The sequence below is a fragment of the Diabrotica virgifera genome, chromosome 6, assembly GCF_917563875.1.
Source record: "Diabrotica virgifera virgifera chromosome 6, PGI_DIABVI_V3a".
NCBI lineage: Eukaryota > Metazoa > Arthropoda > Insecta > Coleoptera > Chrysomelidae > Diabrotica > Diabrotica virgifera.
This window is the reverse complement of record NC_065448.1, coordinates 3,987,203-4,004,600: the sequence shown is the minus strand read 5'-3', so window position 1 is coordinate 4,004,600 and position 17,398 is coordinate 3,987,203. Positions and strand designations below refer to the sequence as shown.

Genomic DNA, 17,398 nt, shown 5'->3' with positions numbered 1-17,398 from the left:
AATAATTCATAGTTCCTATCGTCTTCGATTATATGGGAGTATAATATACAGTTCTATGTACATTCGCAAATTTAATTTACCATGACCCCTTAAAATCATCCATAATTTTCCGCCCCCAAAAAATCCCACTACAATTTCTGCTTGGAAAAATTTCAATAGACGCTTTCAAATTAACCCAAAATTTTGGGAAAATACACCAATCTGGCAACCCTGTTTCTATCTACCGTTTGAAAGCAACTTAGAAACACCAAGGAACCCAAACAACTGTTTGCTGTTCGGTCATCGGCCGTAGCCGACGACGGGTATGTTCGGAACAATCTCTCGCGCTCACTCCAACTTGTACTATTTGTACATAAGGTTCTCTTTGTTACTTCAAAATTTGTTCCTCAAAACTTCTTTCTAATATAACGTTGATGATATAACTGCGAGCGATATATCACACCAAATTTTACCTATATAGTTATGGGCACGTTATTCCTGAGAGTTATCTTAACTTTAACTCAAACGTTAAACTTAACTTCGATCATCCATCACACGACTGAATAAATTGATCAAGAAATTGACGAATTTATTCAAGGCCAAATTTGACGGGTATGTACAAAATGTATGGTTTGTGGTACAAAGCACAATTTAAACTCAAATTTTAACCACAGATCATGTAAAGTGTTCTATGATTTTACCGTGAAAATGAAGAAATAAAACATGTCCTATAATAGAACATGTTCTATTTCGTCAAATTCCTTCATTTTCTTTTTATTCACGGCAAAATTGGATGTAAAATTGTGTTTTGTACAAGTCAAGTTTGACCTTGAAGAAGTTAGTCAATTTCTTCAACAATTTATTGTTGGTGTAAAGCGGATTTAAGAGTTACGTCAATAATTATCCGCTTCATTACTTCCTTCCAAATTCCCTATTTTGATGCTTATTAGGAAAATATCTTTGTGTCCCTAATTTAAAGTAGAAGTATGAAGGCCCCGTCTCACCATCAAATAATTGACAGTTATTTGATCAAACTTGACAGTCAAACTTGACTAGTGACACAAACTATACATACTAACTGTCACTTTGTGTCACTAACTGTCAAGTTTGATCAAATAACTGTCAATTATTTGATGGTGAGACGGGGCCTTGAAGCTTGAAGGCTTTAAGGGACCCCTCCTAACGTCGGGGCCAGGTGCGGATACAGGGGGGGGGTTAACGGGTCCATGGACCCCCTATTGTATTTAGTCTATAAGTGTTTTTTTATTATTTATTATTTTTTTCTGTTAAGTCTATGCCATAAAAAAAACTCTAAACTTTAAGTTATCAGTACAACAATAAAATGCAAGACAACCGCTTCCAAAGAATTAAAAGGATCCATAAAATCTAATAAAACACCCTTTTCTGAAAAATAATCTGAAGGCGCATTTGTTTGGGTACGGGTGGAACCATAAACAACGGAAATATTTTTCTCAATTCAAAGAATAACAAAAATAATATTTTAAAATGCAAATACATTACACTGGGTATAAACCTTATCTCATGAAAAGTCACGTTTCAAATTTGCGAAACAATAAAGATATAAAAATTTGTATTTTACTAGATAATCCATGCGTACATACCCATTGATGCTAGAAAGGTTAATCTTTATGGTAAAGAACGACCAGTGAGACTAATAGTATTTTATCCTTAGAGTAAGTGTGAGTCGTATGGCTAAATCTGGAAAATATAATATTTGAGCAGTGTTGCCACAGGTCTTGGACAACATTTCGGGAGACTGCTCCTATTTTTTCGGCAGAAATCGTCAATTAGTATAAATTACTGCAAAAAGGGATTTTTGCAATTATTTCAAATTAGAAACTATTAAGATCTGGAATATTATTTATTTGAAACATTTTTCTCTAAAATCTACAAGGAACGTTTTACAAGCAAAACCATGATTTTTTACACTTTATAATCGTTTAAAAACAAAACAATGTCGGATATTGAAGCAATTTAGAACGATAAAAAATTTTAATGTTCTTATTTATGTCGAAATACTGTAAGTTAAAAAGGTGGAAAATAAATTTCTCCTGTTTTAAGATTTCAATATAAATACTATTTTTAGTTTGGAATTATCTTCTCTATCAAAATAAGCCACAATCCTTCAGTATTCACTATTCAGATTCAGGTAGATACATTTTACTCCCAAAATAATAATACAAAAATAAAAGGACAAAGGACTGGTCATAAAATTGATATCGGTAAATCCATATCTGCTGGTTAGCACATTGTGTCACAAGCTAGTAAAGGCAATTCAAGAATTCTTGAAAATTGACTAAACCCTGCTGCCAAATCTATTCGCTAAAAAAATTTTTTAATAATTTTGATTTTTCGGTAGAAAAAAAAAATCGGGAGAATAATTTGAAAATTAAGAATTTTGATTTTTCGGTAGAAAAAAGGAGAATTAGGTAGATCGGTATATTTGACAGGTATTCTGTAGATCTACCGAAAATTCGGTAGCTGTGGCATCACTGTACTTGAGGTAAGTCTGGCCCCCCCCATTATGAATTTCTAGATCCGCGCCTGCGGGCCCCCTGGGCCCCCCGCCTTGCGGGCCCTGCGGGCCTGTCAGCTACGCCACTGCACCTGGTTAATGCCTGTTCGACGTTTGAATCTTTCCCACTGCGTTTTCGTTTTTGATTTAATGTTGATTTATCTCGGCAATCGTTGATTGGCGAATTTCTTGGTTTTTCAAAAGTTGACTGCACTTGGATTCTTTCGCGTATTGAGTTAGAACTTTTCTCTTCGAATTGGAAACTTGTTCTTCTTAGGGTGCCTGTCCGTTCTGAACGTTTGCTATCATTCTGGCTATGATGATTTTTTTGGTTGCTATACGGAATAGTAGTGTTGAGGTCTTTCTATACCATGCTCTCAGGTTAGCAAGCCAAGGTATTCTTCTTCGTGCTGGGGCCCTTTTTCCTTCAATGTCATCACCATGTACTTTAAATGGGACTTACTTTTTCGCACTGTTTTTGACATACTTTCATATAATCAAATATCCTTAACTTTCGTGTTGTCATTGTGATGACATAATGAGCAATAAATTACTACAAAAGTTTTGACAGTTTTGTGGTTTGAAAGAAGTTAGAATTTTTAAATGTCAAAGTTCTAAAAATTGTAGAATAGAAATAAATTCTAGTGACGAAGAGTTCCAGTTTTTTTATTTGTTCATCATAGATAAAATTTTGCATGAAACTGTGCGTGAAGTACTTTGTGCGAACTTACGCGGTGTATAGCACTCGCGCCGTTGTCGCTCGTGCTCTAAACATCGCGTGCGTTCGCAAAAAGCATACTTCACGAACTGTTTCATAAATAACTATTAAACAATTATTGTTTTTAAACAAATTCACAAAAAAAAATTTTTCATTTCGAATAATATTTTTTCAGATAATTTGGGTCATTCTGAGCAAAAAAGGTATCTTGTCATTTTTCTCTAAAATTAATTGTTGTCGAGTTATACGCGATTTAAAATTTGAAAAATGCGAAAATGGCCATTTTCAAGTCTTAATAACTCGATTAAAAATTATTATTATGAAAATCAAAAAGTGACGAAATCAAATCTCAAACCCCTTCTTCAAGGTCCTGAAGAGATTGTTGTCATTATTTTATTACAAAGCTGCTATTTTTGATTATTAACAATTAGCGCTATATTCCAACCGTATCGTCGCCCCCGTTAGCGAAATTATTCCGCTTAGATTTTTTGCACAAACTTACTCAAAAGGAGATCCTTATAACACATCCACAGGGTGCCGGGCGGTGTCGTGATCTAAAAATTGTTTAAACAATTTTTTTTAAACAAATTCACAAAACTAATTTTTTCATTGCGAACGATTTTTTTTTTAGATAATTTGTATAATTCTGAGCAAAAAAGGTCTCTTGTGATTTTTCTCTAAAATTGATTGTTGTCGACTTATATGGCCATTTTCGCATTTTTCAAATTTTAAATCGCATATAACTCGACAACAATCAATTTTAGAGAAAAATCACAAGAGACCTTTTTTGCTCAGAATGTCCCACATTATCTTAAAAAAAATTGTTCGAAGTGAAAAAATTTATTTCGTGAATTTGTTTAAAAAAATTTTTGTTTAAACAATTTTTCGACTACGGTACCGCCCGGCACCCTGTGGATATGTTATAAGAACCTTTTTTGAGTAAGCTTGTGCAAAAAACCGAATCGGAATAATTTCACTAACGGGAGCGACGATACATCCTGGACTATAGCGCTAATTGTTAATAATTAAAAATAACAGCTTTGTAATAAAATAATGACAAAAATCTCTTCAGGACCTTAAATAGGGGGTTTAAAACTTGATTTGGATAGTTTTTGAACTTTATAATAATAATTTTTAATCGAGTTATTAAGACTTAAAAATGGCCATTATCGCATTTTTCAAATTTTTGATCGCATATAACTCGACAACAATCAATTTTAGAGAAAAATGACAAGAGCCCTTTTTTTCTCAGAATGACCTAAATTTTCTAAAAAAATTGTTCGAAATGAAAAAACTATTTTCGTGAATTTGTTTAAAATAAATTGTTTAGACAATTTTTCGACCACGGCACCGCCCGACACTCTGTGGATATGTTATAAGGACCTCTTTTTGAGTAAGTTTGTGCAAAAAAATCGAATCGGAATAATTTCCCTAGCTGGGGCGACGATACTGCCCGGTCTAAAAAGAAAGCGAGGAGAATGATAAAATCATAAAAAAAGCAAGAGCTATACAAATCAATCTACAACTGAGATTTACTTTTAAACGTGTTCTCTAGCATATTATATTATATCAAGCAAAGTTTGAATTAGAAAAAATTAAACCTGATGTCTAATTGAACATTTTTTTATAAACCAACGAAAAAAGCGTTGAGTTGAAGCAGAACCTAGATATGAACTCCAAAAAATTGTATCGAATCGAGAATGGAGAAGTAGGTACCTAGGTTAGTCATTTTATCCATTTCCGGACTTATTTGGAACATATATTTTTCACTCCCAAAAGGGGGTGAAACTCACCCCTAGAGCAAAAGCACACATCGGCACAATATCACTTTTTTTCTTTGACTTATTAGCTATGTGTATGCCAAATTTTATGTCAATCCAAGCGGTTCTTAAAAATTTAGAGGTTTTGCAATATTTTACCTTTAAAATACGTACTAGTTTATTTTATATAATAAGAAAATTCACTATCCAATATCATTTAATAGTATAATATTCAACGAGCATGTAATATTACATGCGAGTAGAATACTATAATTTTTCTACGACCTTTTTTTTATTTTAATTAGTAAAAAATTTAATTATCAACTACTCGAGATTTAAATTATAATAATTTACAAAAATACCTAAATGCTATCTACCCCTAGTACGTGACTGAATAATAATTGGTTGCCTACAATTACTAAATTCTTATTTATTGTAAAAATACAACTAGAAATAGTCAATATAAGATCTATTAGTTTCCGAAAAATTGTAAGCTTAAATTTGTACCTACTCTGTCAGTGAATCTAATAAATAGGAAATGGCTATTGTCGGTGGACGTATTTCATATATATATATATATATATATATATATATATATATATATATATATATATATATATATATATATATATATAGTTATAATGTATATTTACACTTAATTATATATAATATAATAACATAACTACTATATATAATATGTTATAACATATTTAACACATAATATATATATATAACATATATAACTTTAAAAACAAACACAATATTAGTTATAAATTCCAATTAACATATAAACAAAATGCGCTAATATCACTGTCACTAAATTAAATGATAAACGTCAAAATTTTTAGTAAACAAGATATAGACGTAAAAAATATACTGACATTGTTACAGTTAAAATTCCTTTAAAAATTTTTCCAAGTTAATTATTGGTATTAAATAAATTCTATTTAACAATAAAACTCATCATACCTGCCATGTTCCTAGCCCCACTATGGGGATTTTCACACCACCAATCATTGTCAGAGACATTTTTGTTTGATAATAAACAACTGGAGACACCGACTGTAGAACTCTAGCAATTAAACTGTTACACAATGATTCAAACCCATGTTATTTAGTTATATCAGATACAGTAGATATAATGTTTATTTGCGATAAATGCAGAACCGGAGTTGGGCCCAATATTTAGTAAAAACATTTACTTATGGTAAACAATGGGTATAACGAATAAACCAAAAACTGCATTAGAAATTCCTAAAATCAGTCTTCTCGTTATTCTTCTTTCTCATGTGCCTCATCCTTTTAAGGACATTGACGATCATCATGGCCCATTTTACTATGTCTGCAGCGCTTCTGAAAGAGTGCTGTTCTTGTTTTTCTACTTGAGTGCTTTAAATTTTTCAACAAGGACGAACGTCGTCTCTCTGGTCCCCTTTTTCCTTCCATTTTCCCTTGTATATAACCAATCGCATCAGCTCATATTTTTCATTCCTTAGAATGTGACCAAATTAGCTCATTTTTCTTTCCTTCATAATATTGAGTACCTATTTCTTTTTATTTTTGATCTTTCCGTGTTATTTACGTGTTGTGTCCATGGTATGGCAAGTCTTTTTTCAGTTGCGTCCGTAATTGTCCATGCTTCAACTCCATATTAAAGAACAAATAATACGTAACATCTCAATATATATCCAATCCTGTTACTCCGTGAAGAAGCACAGGGCATCCACGAAGCTTCTCCATTCCCCTCTATTTCTGGCCATGGTTGCTATTTCTTCGCAGGTTTTCTTCATACTTTTGTAGTCTTCTTCAATGGTACTCCTCCATGTTTTGGTCGGGCGTCCTCTGCTTCTTCGTCCTACTGCACTCCATTTGAGTGCTTGTTTTGTTATGTCTGCATTTTCTTTCCCCAGCCAGTTCCATCTTTTTCTCTTTATTGTTATTCTGATGGGTTCTTGTTTGGTTTTCCTCCATAGTGCTACATTTGTTATGGTATTGGGCCAATATACCTTTAGAATTTTACGTAGACATCTATTTACAAAAACTTGGATTTTATTTACATTTCCCTCAGTTATTGCCCCTGTTTCACTCCCATAAAGTAGCACAGTTTTCACGTTACTATTAAATAGGCTTATTTTAGTATTTTGGCTAATCTGTGTTGATCTCCATATATTTGCGAGGGTTCCAAAGGCATGTTGTGCTTTTCGTAGTCTCTCTTTAATATCTGCTTGAGCTCCACCTTTTGCACTGATTATACTGCCTAGGTAGCAAAATTCTTGAACCTGTTTTATTTCTTGTTGGTTGATATACAGTTTGTCACAGTTAGATACTCCTATTCTCATCTCTACTGTCTTGTTCGTGTTAATTTTAAGACCCACTTCTGCCGATTTTATCTCTAGCTTCGTTAACATGCTCTTCATATCATCTATTGTATTCGCTACGAAACAGATATCATCTGCGTATTCCATATCTGCTAGTTTCTTGTTCTGAACGTAGTTCCAAGGGATCCTGTTTTCTCTTTCAATGGTTTTTTCCAGTATATGGTTAAGACATATTTAAAGAGCAAAGGTGACAGTATGCAACCTTGTTTTAAACCTACTTCTATTGTTATTTTTATCTGTCATTTTCCTTTATGCAGTACCTGTCATGTTGTTTGCTGATACATCAACATCTCAATACTCTAGTTCTAATTTTTATTCCCAGTTTTCCATTACATAACACTAATTTCATTCTATTGAAAACGCTTCTGCTCTTCTCAATGCGTCGTTTTATTCAAGGCTCTCTCATTACCAGAGAAAAAACCCAGTACCTTCTGATTTATTACACTCACAGGCAAGATATCAACAAAAATAGCCTAACACATAAGAAAGAAAGGAATAATACCAGATTTCAGAATAAACAACAACTTAAGCAAATATATTAAGAACAATAAGAGCCAAAAGAAAAAGCAGCTACAGAGTGGTGTATACAAATTGATATGTGGTGGCTGTCCAAAAACTTACTTCGTTCAAACTGGTAGAACCTTTAATAAACGTATAGTAGAACACAAAAGAGCTTTCAATAATAGAAAAACACATTATATGTACGCACTTCGCCTTCTAGATAATAATCATTCTTTTAATGACCAGTTTCAAATTTTCAAACAAGCAGCTGCCCACTCCTCAACCTATTCAGTTAATGACTGTAGAGTAGGGTGGTGCGAAAAAAGTCAAGTTGATAATTTCGTATCGCTATAGTGCGGAAAAGTTGCGATTGGTAATTACAAGAAAAACAAGACAAAAATAATTCAAATCGGACTTTATCTTCCGATCCCGCAACGGACCTAAAGATTATGAAAAAATGAATTTTTACCATTTTTCCAAAAATTTTTATTTTTCCTCCTTATACGTTTTATTTATCTCTATATAAAATTTATTTACAGTTGGCATGGTTGAGTAATAAAAAAATAGTTTTATGAATTTAACGGATATCTTCCGATCCGCAAGGTCAATCAAAATCTATAAAAATTTGAAATTTTTGATGATTTTGATATATTAAAAAACATTTAGTTATTTTATTTTTCTGTTACATTGTAAACTTCTTTGCTTATTTAGATATTGTATGACAATATTTAAACAATCCAGAACCCAAAACGAGGGGGTGGTTGTGTGCACACCCACCCTTCTCTCCAATCAACCAATTAGTGTTTGTTTTTTACATTATTTACATTATGTACATTTCTTTTTCATCTATTTGTGTCCAGCTCTTAAAAGACAACTTTCTATTGTGATTTCTTCGTAAAATCCGGCATGGACTTTAAAAGTGTTGTCCTGATGAATCCATCTCTTGATTGGGACCCACATGCATTCGCATTAGACGATGTTTCCGTGACCAACCTTAGGCACCGCTCGTCAGCTTGCGTGTGGCATGGATAGTTTTGTACATTCCAGTCTGGCATGTCGCCTGATGTAATGCAGAAACTTATATCTTCATTTGAAACTCTTCACAAAACTGGTGGAGAAGATAGTTTTGTAATATTCCAGTCCATTATTTCAGTGAAGTCTTGTGCTTGAAAGTTTAAATTAGGAGGGATGAAATTTCTAATACTTTTGCCCTTGGCTTTAGTCTGTCCGAATATTAACACTCTCCTTACCTAGCTGTCTAATGTGTTTCCTTTTCCCCTACTACTTGAAGTTTTGAAGAAGAGGACTAAACTAAAATAATACACTGGAATGTTGCAAAACTATCTTCTCCATCACTTCCTCGAAGAGTTTCAAATAAAGATTTAACTTCTTGCATTACATCGGGTGACAGACCAGACTGGAATGTACAAAACTATCCCTGCCACACGCAAGTTGATGAGTGGTGCCTAAAGTTGGTGGCGGAAGCATCGTCTAATACTAATGTAAGTGGACCCCAATCAAGAGATGGATTCATCAGGACAACACTTAAATCAAGGTACATGCTGCCAGATTTTACCAAGAAATAACAATACAAAGTTGGCGTTTAAGTGCTGGACACAGACACATGAAATAGAAATGTACCGGGTGTCCCAATAAGAATGGCTCTCGGCCATATCTCAGGAACCGTTTATATTAGAGCTTTGAAATAAAAAATTTTATAACAAAAGTTGCCTCAGGAAAAGCCTGGAAATTATTTTCATAATTGTGGGACCACCGCTAGAGGGCGTAATTGAATATCAAAAATTAAAAAATCTAAATTTCACAAAATTTTCCTAATGAAGGGGCACTGGAAATCCGATCGTCGTTTTCTTCATAAAATTCTACACATATTTGATTTGACAAGTTTAGGTCTACCTTTGGAAATAAGAGGTGGGGGTGAGTGGGAACCTTGTTATGAAAAACTGGCTGTGAGTCCGGTTCTGCTCAATCAAATTTTGCAAACTTGGTCTTGTTGAAGACAGATCTTTTCCGTCAATGTAAAAGTTATGCTTTCGAACCAACTTACTGAGTAATATGCCAGCTAGAAGGCGTTATTTAAATTTTTTCAGAAATCTAGTGTTCCTTGGAAAATATTAAATACAAACATGCATTTTTAATACCATATTACAAAATTAGACAAAATTAGCAACAGAATAGTGAAAACCGCATGTTAATACCTTTTTTCCATCTCGAGATATCTTACAAAACGTGTAAATTTAACAACATAACTGCTACTGTCACCGGTAAACGAAATTCATTAAAAGTAGTGTGCTATGGAAACAACAAAGAAACACTTTCCAGCTGTCAACGTATATTAGGTCTTTTAAACGCTTCTCATTTGTTTCGAGCCTCGTTCATATCTCGTATATTAATATTATACACGGATTATACGGCATATGACAGAGGCTCGAAACAAATGAGAAACGTTGAAAAGCCCTATTACAAAGAAATAAAAACAACTATTTAGTGATGACATAAACGTTCAAATTTTTGTCCATCATTTTTGTTGCAAATAATTACTCTTTCAAGAGTAGATTGAACAGCAGTCTCAATTTCTGCTCTCGATATGCTTTGAATGGCGTTTAGTATTCTCTGGATAATGTATTCTAGAGTAGTGCATGATGGGCAACAATTTGAATATTTAGGTCGTCACTAAGTAGTTCTTTTTGTTCTGTGTTATATTTAATTTTAATAGTATTGTTTCTCTTTATATTGTTGTTTTAATTAATTATATTTTTATACGTTGACATCTGAAAAATGTTATTTTGTTTTTTTCCACAACACACTACTTTTCATTAACTTAGTTTACCGGTGATAGTAACAGTTATGTATAAAATTTACACGTTTCTCGAGATATCTTGAGATAGAAAAAAGGTATCGACATGCGGTTTTCGCTATTCTATTGCTAATTTAATCTAATTTTATAAAGTATGATTAAAAATGCATACTTGTATTTAACATTTTCCAAAGAGAACTAGATTTCTGAAAAAAATTAAATAACGCCTCCCAGCTGGCTTATTACTTACTAGGATGGTTCAAAATTATCACGCTTACATTGAAGAAAAAGATCTGTCTTCAACAAGACCCAGTTTTCAAAATTTGATTTAGCAGAACCGGACTTACAGCCAATTTTTCATAACAAGGTTCCCACTCACCCCCACCTCTTATTTGCAAAGGTAGAGTTAAACTTGTTAAATCAAATATGCGCAGAATTTGATGAAAAATACAATAATCGGATTTCCAGTGCCCCTTCATTAGGAAAATTTTGTAAAATTTAGATTTTTTTATTTTTGATATTCAATTACGCCCTCTAGCGGTAACCCACAATTATGAAAATAATTTCCAGGCTTTTCCTGAGGCAACTTTTGTTATAAAATTTTTTATTTCAATGCTCTACTATAAACGGTTCCTGAGATATGGCCGAGAGCCATTCTTATTGGGACACCCGGTACATAATGTAAATAATGTAAAAAACAAACACTAATTGGTTGATTGGAGAGAAGGGTGGGTGTGCACACAACCACCCCCTCGTTTTGGGTTCTAGATTGTTTAAATATTGTCATACAATATCTAAATAAGCAAAGAGGTTTACAATGTAACAGAAAAATAAAATAACTAAATGTTTTTTAATATATCAAAATCATCAAAAATTTCAAATTTTTATAGATTTTGATTGACCTTGCGGATCGGAAGATATCCGTTAAATTCATAAAACTATTTTTTTATTACTCAACCATGCCAACTGTAAATAAATTTTATATAGCGATAAATAAAACGTACACGGAGGATAAATAAAAATTTTTGGAAAAATGGTAAAAATTCATTTTTTCATAATCTTTAGGTCCGTTGCGGGATCGGAAGATAAAGTCCGATTTGAATTATTTTTGTTTTGTTTTTCTTGTAATTACCAATCGCCACTTTTCCGCACTATAGCGATACGAAATTATCAACTTGACTTTTTTCGCACCACCCTACTGTAGAGTGTGGACATACAGTAAAATACATCAACTGCGGAGGGCATTCTGCCGAAGCAGTTGTAATAAAATTAAATTGTAATAAATGTTGTGGAAGAATTGAAAACAATAGTTTTCAGTGTTTTATTGTTAGTTTTTTTAAATTATTCCATACAAATGTTTTATTATCTTAATGATACCTGCTAAACGTTTTAGTCGAGGAAATGAAGCTGAAAAAATGGCAAAACCTCGCAATTTTTTCGTCCAGCATCGATTTGTACAAAAATTTGGAATTAGGCTCATTACACTCTCTAGTTCATTTTCTATATTGAGCCGTTGTACGCTTTTGGTTTTTTAAGGGTGAAAACTACCCCTAATTGTAAAAAATTATAAAATAACATTTTAAACTTTAATATTGTCAACATTTGATTCTTATTAGTTACATAATAATTGTTTTATGCTTCAAGATATACTATCATAATATTTCAACCCTTAAAACCACCCTTGTTGGAACTATATATAACAAATTTACTTATCCTAAAAGAATAATTTCGGCCTTCATCGATTTACATAAAAATTTGGGATTAGGATCATCTCACCCTGTACTTCATATTCTATATCATGCTTAAAGGCGTTGATTATTTTTAGGGGTGTAAACTACCCCTTATTTTCAAAAATTATATAAAAACATTGTAAACTTTAATATGGATAAAATTTGGTTTTGATTGGTTAAATAATGATTGTGTTATACTTTAGGTTATAGTATCATAATATGTCAACCCTTAAAAACCACCCTTAATAACATTACAGTTTTTATAAATAGATATTTTAATAGATCTATACAGAAAAAAGTAGAATTAAAGAAATACAAAAACATTTATTTACACAAAAATACGAATTTACAAATATGTACAAATACAAATACAAATAGTTTTTTAGTCATCTTCCAGTATACGAACCGGTTCTGTGGTATTACACATACATTGAAAATTATCTATAAGCGGAATATTCGAATTTTTCGAAAAAAAAAATTGTTTTATAAACATAGCTCCTTCATTTTTGGCGATAAAAAGTTTTTTCAAAACTGACTTTATAGAATTTTTGAAGAGTTATAAGACTGTGTAAACTAAATTCGGTAAGATCCCTTAGTTTTTAATTAGGGTGGGTTTAAAAGGCTCGAATAAGGGGGTGTTTGCTCGTAAATAGAGGTATTAAACAGCTTTATCTCGCACATAAACTGTTCACTGTAATGAAAATCTATGCACAAGGGAATTTTAGTTATTGAAAACACTACAATTTAGTATTTTATAATTTTTTTCGCATCTTCAGTATCTTCGGAGATATTTTTAAATAAAAGGTGAAAAATGGGAAATTGCAAAAATATATGTGTGTGTTTATGTTTTATTGGCACTGGTTTAAGCAACCAACTGGCCAGTCAATGTGTTTTGAATTCTCTCTTTTACAAAATATATGCTTAGTATCTAAATTTAAAACTATTAGTACTACTGTTTTTTTTTACTCTGTTTTTTTTATTATATTTTTTAACATTTTTTATTTTTTTTTAGTTTTTTTTTTTTTTTGTATATTTTTTTATCGCGCTAAGACCTAAATCCGATTCAACCTCGCGGAGGTTTAGATCTTAGTAACTTTTTATTTTATTTAATTATTTTTTTTTTTTTATTTTTTTTTCTTTTTTTCTCAGAGCTTTAATTTTAAACAATTAACATGGTTGTACAAAATTTTATAAACATCTAGATTGTTTGATTGTAAAAGGTATATAAGATTAAAAGGAAATTGTACATTAACTTGAACTAGATTGGCAAAAAAGTTTGATATTTCAATAAAATGTAAAGGACATTCTAATAGCATATGTTGTAGATCAGCTAGCTCTCCACATAAACATTCATCATTATCTACAAGTCCTATTTCTCTTTTGTAGACTGGAGTCAGACAGTGATTACTTCTTATTCGACAAATAGTTTTGATAAAGCCTTTGTTGGAAACTTGATTAAACCATGTCTTGATGGGAAGTGTAGGCTGGATTTTTTTGTAATAATTTCCTTTATCTGAATTATTGTATTGTTCCTGCCATTTCGTCCGTTTGATAGATCTCATAATAGAAATTATGTCTCCCATAGGAAGTTGATAAGTATGCAGAGTGGATTCCTTCGTTGTTGCTTTTTTAGCCAGATCATCTACTATTTCGTTGTTTTTTATACCAATGCGTGCTTTTATCCAACACAATATTATATTTTTGCCCGATTTCAAAGCTTCACTGTTCATTGCTATGATGTCACTGATGATATAATTTTCTGCAAAATTATGTACATTATATTTCAATTTCTTTACAATGCTTTGGCAGTCTGTAAATATAACATAATTGAGTTCTTTTTGATTAATACATATTTTGTATGCTTCTTTGATTGCAATGAGTTCAGCTGTGAAAATTGTCATTTTATCAGGTAATCTGTTGTTTATTTTTATACTTTTTTGTGGGTAATATATAGCATAGCCAACTTTTCCTTCCATTTTTGAACCATCCGTATATAATTTCTGATAACTCCCCCAGTTTTTTTGTACACACTGAAGGTGGTCTATTTTAGTAAGGAAGTCTGTCGCACGAATATTACTTAAATGACAGTTAACTGGAGATAAATAATCTTCATAATTTAGCTTTCGAGACGAGCTTTGTTCAATTTGGTGTATGTCGCCAATGGAATTAGAAACGTTGAGGAAGCTTTCCACAACTAAAAGCACGTTCTTTTTTTCCCAGTAATAATGAGTTAGGTATGAGGTAGTTAAATGAACAATTTTATTTAATAGCAGTTTATCGTTAACCGCTGTTTTAACTATAAATTTCTCACTTAGGTATTCCCTGCGTAATGAAAGTGGAGGTTCATTAAGCTCACATTCCATGACCAATATAGGTGTGCTACGAAGATAACCAGTGCATAACCTAAGTGCCTTATTTTTGATCCTCTCGATTTTTTGGAGTACAGAGTTTGATGCTGAGCCATAAAAAATAGATCCATAGTCTAAGATTGATCTTATCAAATTTCTGTATAGTAATATTGATTTGTTTGGATCAGCTCCCCAGTTACTGACACTTACAGTCTTCATGATATTCATTGCATTTTCCATTCTTCGTAATATGTAATTTGTGTGTTCTTTCCAATTTAATTTGGAGTCTAAAAATACGCCAAGAAATTTTATTGAAGTTTTATAAGGAATACTAGTATTATCAAATTGTAGATGGCTTTGAGGAACATATCGTTTTTTAGTAAAGGTAACAATGGTTGATTTACTCTCTGATATTGTTAAGTTATTATCGGTAGCCCATTTTTTTATAATATTCAATGTCGATTTAAGGTAGTTATTACATCTATCTATTGACTTATTTTCTGCATATATCGCAACATCATCAGCGTACCTACTGTAGGATTTTTATGTGTTGAGGAAGTTTAGTTTCTAAGTCAGCAGTATACAGTATATATAATATAGGACTTAGGATGCTACCCTGAGGTAGTCCCAAAGATGTGTATCGGGAGTTAGATTGATCTCCATTTAATCTAACGTGAACTGCTCGATTAATGTATAAGTTAATGATGTTCCATGTTACTATCTCGGGTATTCCTATTTCCAACATTTTCGCGTATAGTATGTGAAGATTAACGTTGTCGTAAGCCCCTTTTATATCTAAGAACAAAGCACTAACTGCTTTCTTATAAGTAAAGGAACTATAAATGTCTATTAAAAAGTGGCAGAGGCTATCTTGTGTGGATTTACCTTTTCTAAAACCAAACTGACTTCTTGGTAATAGGTCGTTCTTTTCTAGCCAAAATTCCAGACGGTTTTTAATAAGTCTCTCATATGTTTTTAGTATACAGGAAGCCAGACCGATTGGACGGTAAGAATCCCAATTCTTTGATGATTTTCCTGGTTTTAAAACCGGGATAATAGTGTAAACGTGCCAATCGTCAGGAATCTTTATGCGGCGCATCCAAATTTCATTATATATATTTAGTAGTGCAGCCTTACCAATTCTTGAAAGATTTGATAGCATCGAGTAATGGATATTATCGGCACCTGGTGCTGAATTTGAGTTTTTCTTCAACGCAAAGTTTAGTTCAGTGGCAGAAAATGGTTTGACTAGGAAACGGATTGGTTCTGGATAGTCGTACAGAGCATTTAGTTGTAAATCAGGAATTACTAATTCTGCAGACGGCGGTGTGATATTTTGATGGAACTCTTCTATCCACGAAGCTTCCGACAGAATAACAGGGACTTTGTTCTTTGTTTTTCTATTTTTTATTCGGTTAACTTTTGACCATACATCTTTAATAGGGACTGACCTATTTAGGGATCCGACATAATCTCTCCAGCTATTTCTTTTAGTTTGTTTAGTGATCTTCTTGACATGTGCATCATCTTTTTTATACTTAAGTAGGTTTTCATGGTTTGGATTTTCTTTGAATATACAAAAACTTTCCTGTCTTCTTCTGACTGCTTCTTCACATTCTAAATCCCACCAGTATTTTCCTCTGGAAGTCGGTTTTTTTATTTTAAATTTGGGGATGCAGTAGGATGCAGTTGTATTTATATTGTGCAAAATTTGTTCATAAGAATTTATATCTTTAAATTGAGAGAATACATCTTCCGAATACTGTTCATATAATTTCCAGTCGGCATTCTTTAAATTCCACTTTTGTGAATATGGATTATATGTATGAGTTGGTTGATCCTCTAACTCTACTCTTATAGGTGTATGGTCTGAACCAAATAGGTCTTGAAGTGTTTTCCAAGTGATCAGGTGGTTTAAGTCAGGAGTACAAATGGTCAGGTCTATTGCCGATTTCGAGAAGTTCCTAAAGAAAGTAGGAGAGCCATCATTTTTGAATATTAAATTATTATCGTCTATACAGTCCATCAAGATTTTACCTTTCATATCTGTTTGGTTGTCTAGGCCCCAGGCAATGTGGTGAGCATTAAGGTCACCTCCTATTATAAATGGTCTTTCTATAGATGTTATGAAATTGTTCCATTGTTGTAACAATAACTTGGTTCCTGGGGGAACATACATAGATATAAATGTGACAGTATATGACTTAAACTTTATTTTTATTGCTACTTTATTGACGTTTATTAAATCTACTTTCATGGTGACTTCCTCGTAATATAGGTTTGAATTTATTAAAATTGCTGAGCCACCGCCAACAGTTACTGAAAAGCGGTCGTCTCTGACAATATTGTACCCGTGAAAGTTATAATACTTTTCTGGTTTAAATCTAGTTTCTGATAATAATGCGATATCAACTTTCTGGTCTTCTAATAGGTGGATAAGGTTTTCTCTATTAGAGTTAGCCGATCTACAATTCCATTGACAAATTACCAATCTATTCATTATTATATAAGAGAGAACTTAAAACTGACTGAATTGAATTTACTAGAACTGATTTTTCTGGAATTTCAAAATTTTTGTGATTTATATTCGAGATAATACTTGTAACTATATTTGATATTAATTCTGTTAATTC

At 32.2% G+C, this 17,398-nt stretch overlaps 1 protein-coding gene across 3 annotated transcripts in view; it reads right to left on the bottom strand.

Annotated features, from left to right (window-relative positions):
* LOC126886986 (1,5-anhydro-D-fructose reductase-like) overlaps window positions 1-6,116 on the bottom strand; it is a 79,919-nt gene extending 73,803 nt beyond the window's left edge. The window contains exon 1 of one of the 3 annotated variants that reach the window (XM_050654218.1): window positions 5,963-6,116. In XM_050654218.1, the coding sequence (XP_050510175.1) occupies window positions 5,963-6,022 (60 nt within the window). In that variant the 5' untranslated portion in view covers window positions 6,023-6,116. The remainder of the gene's footprint in view (window positions 1-5,962) is intronic. The other 2 variants (XM_050654221.1, XM_050654219.1) reach the window with 2 other exon arrangements.
* Window positions 6,117-17,398: the final 11,282 nt, after the last annotated feature.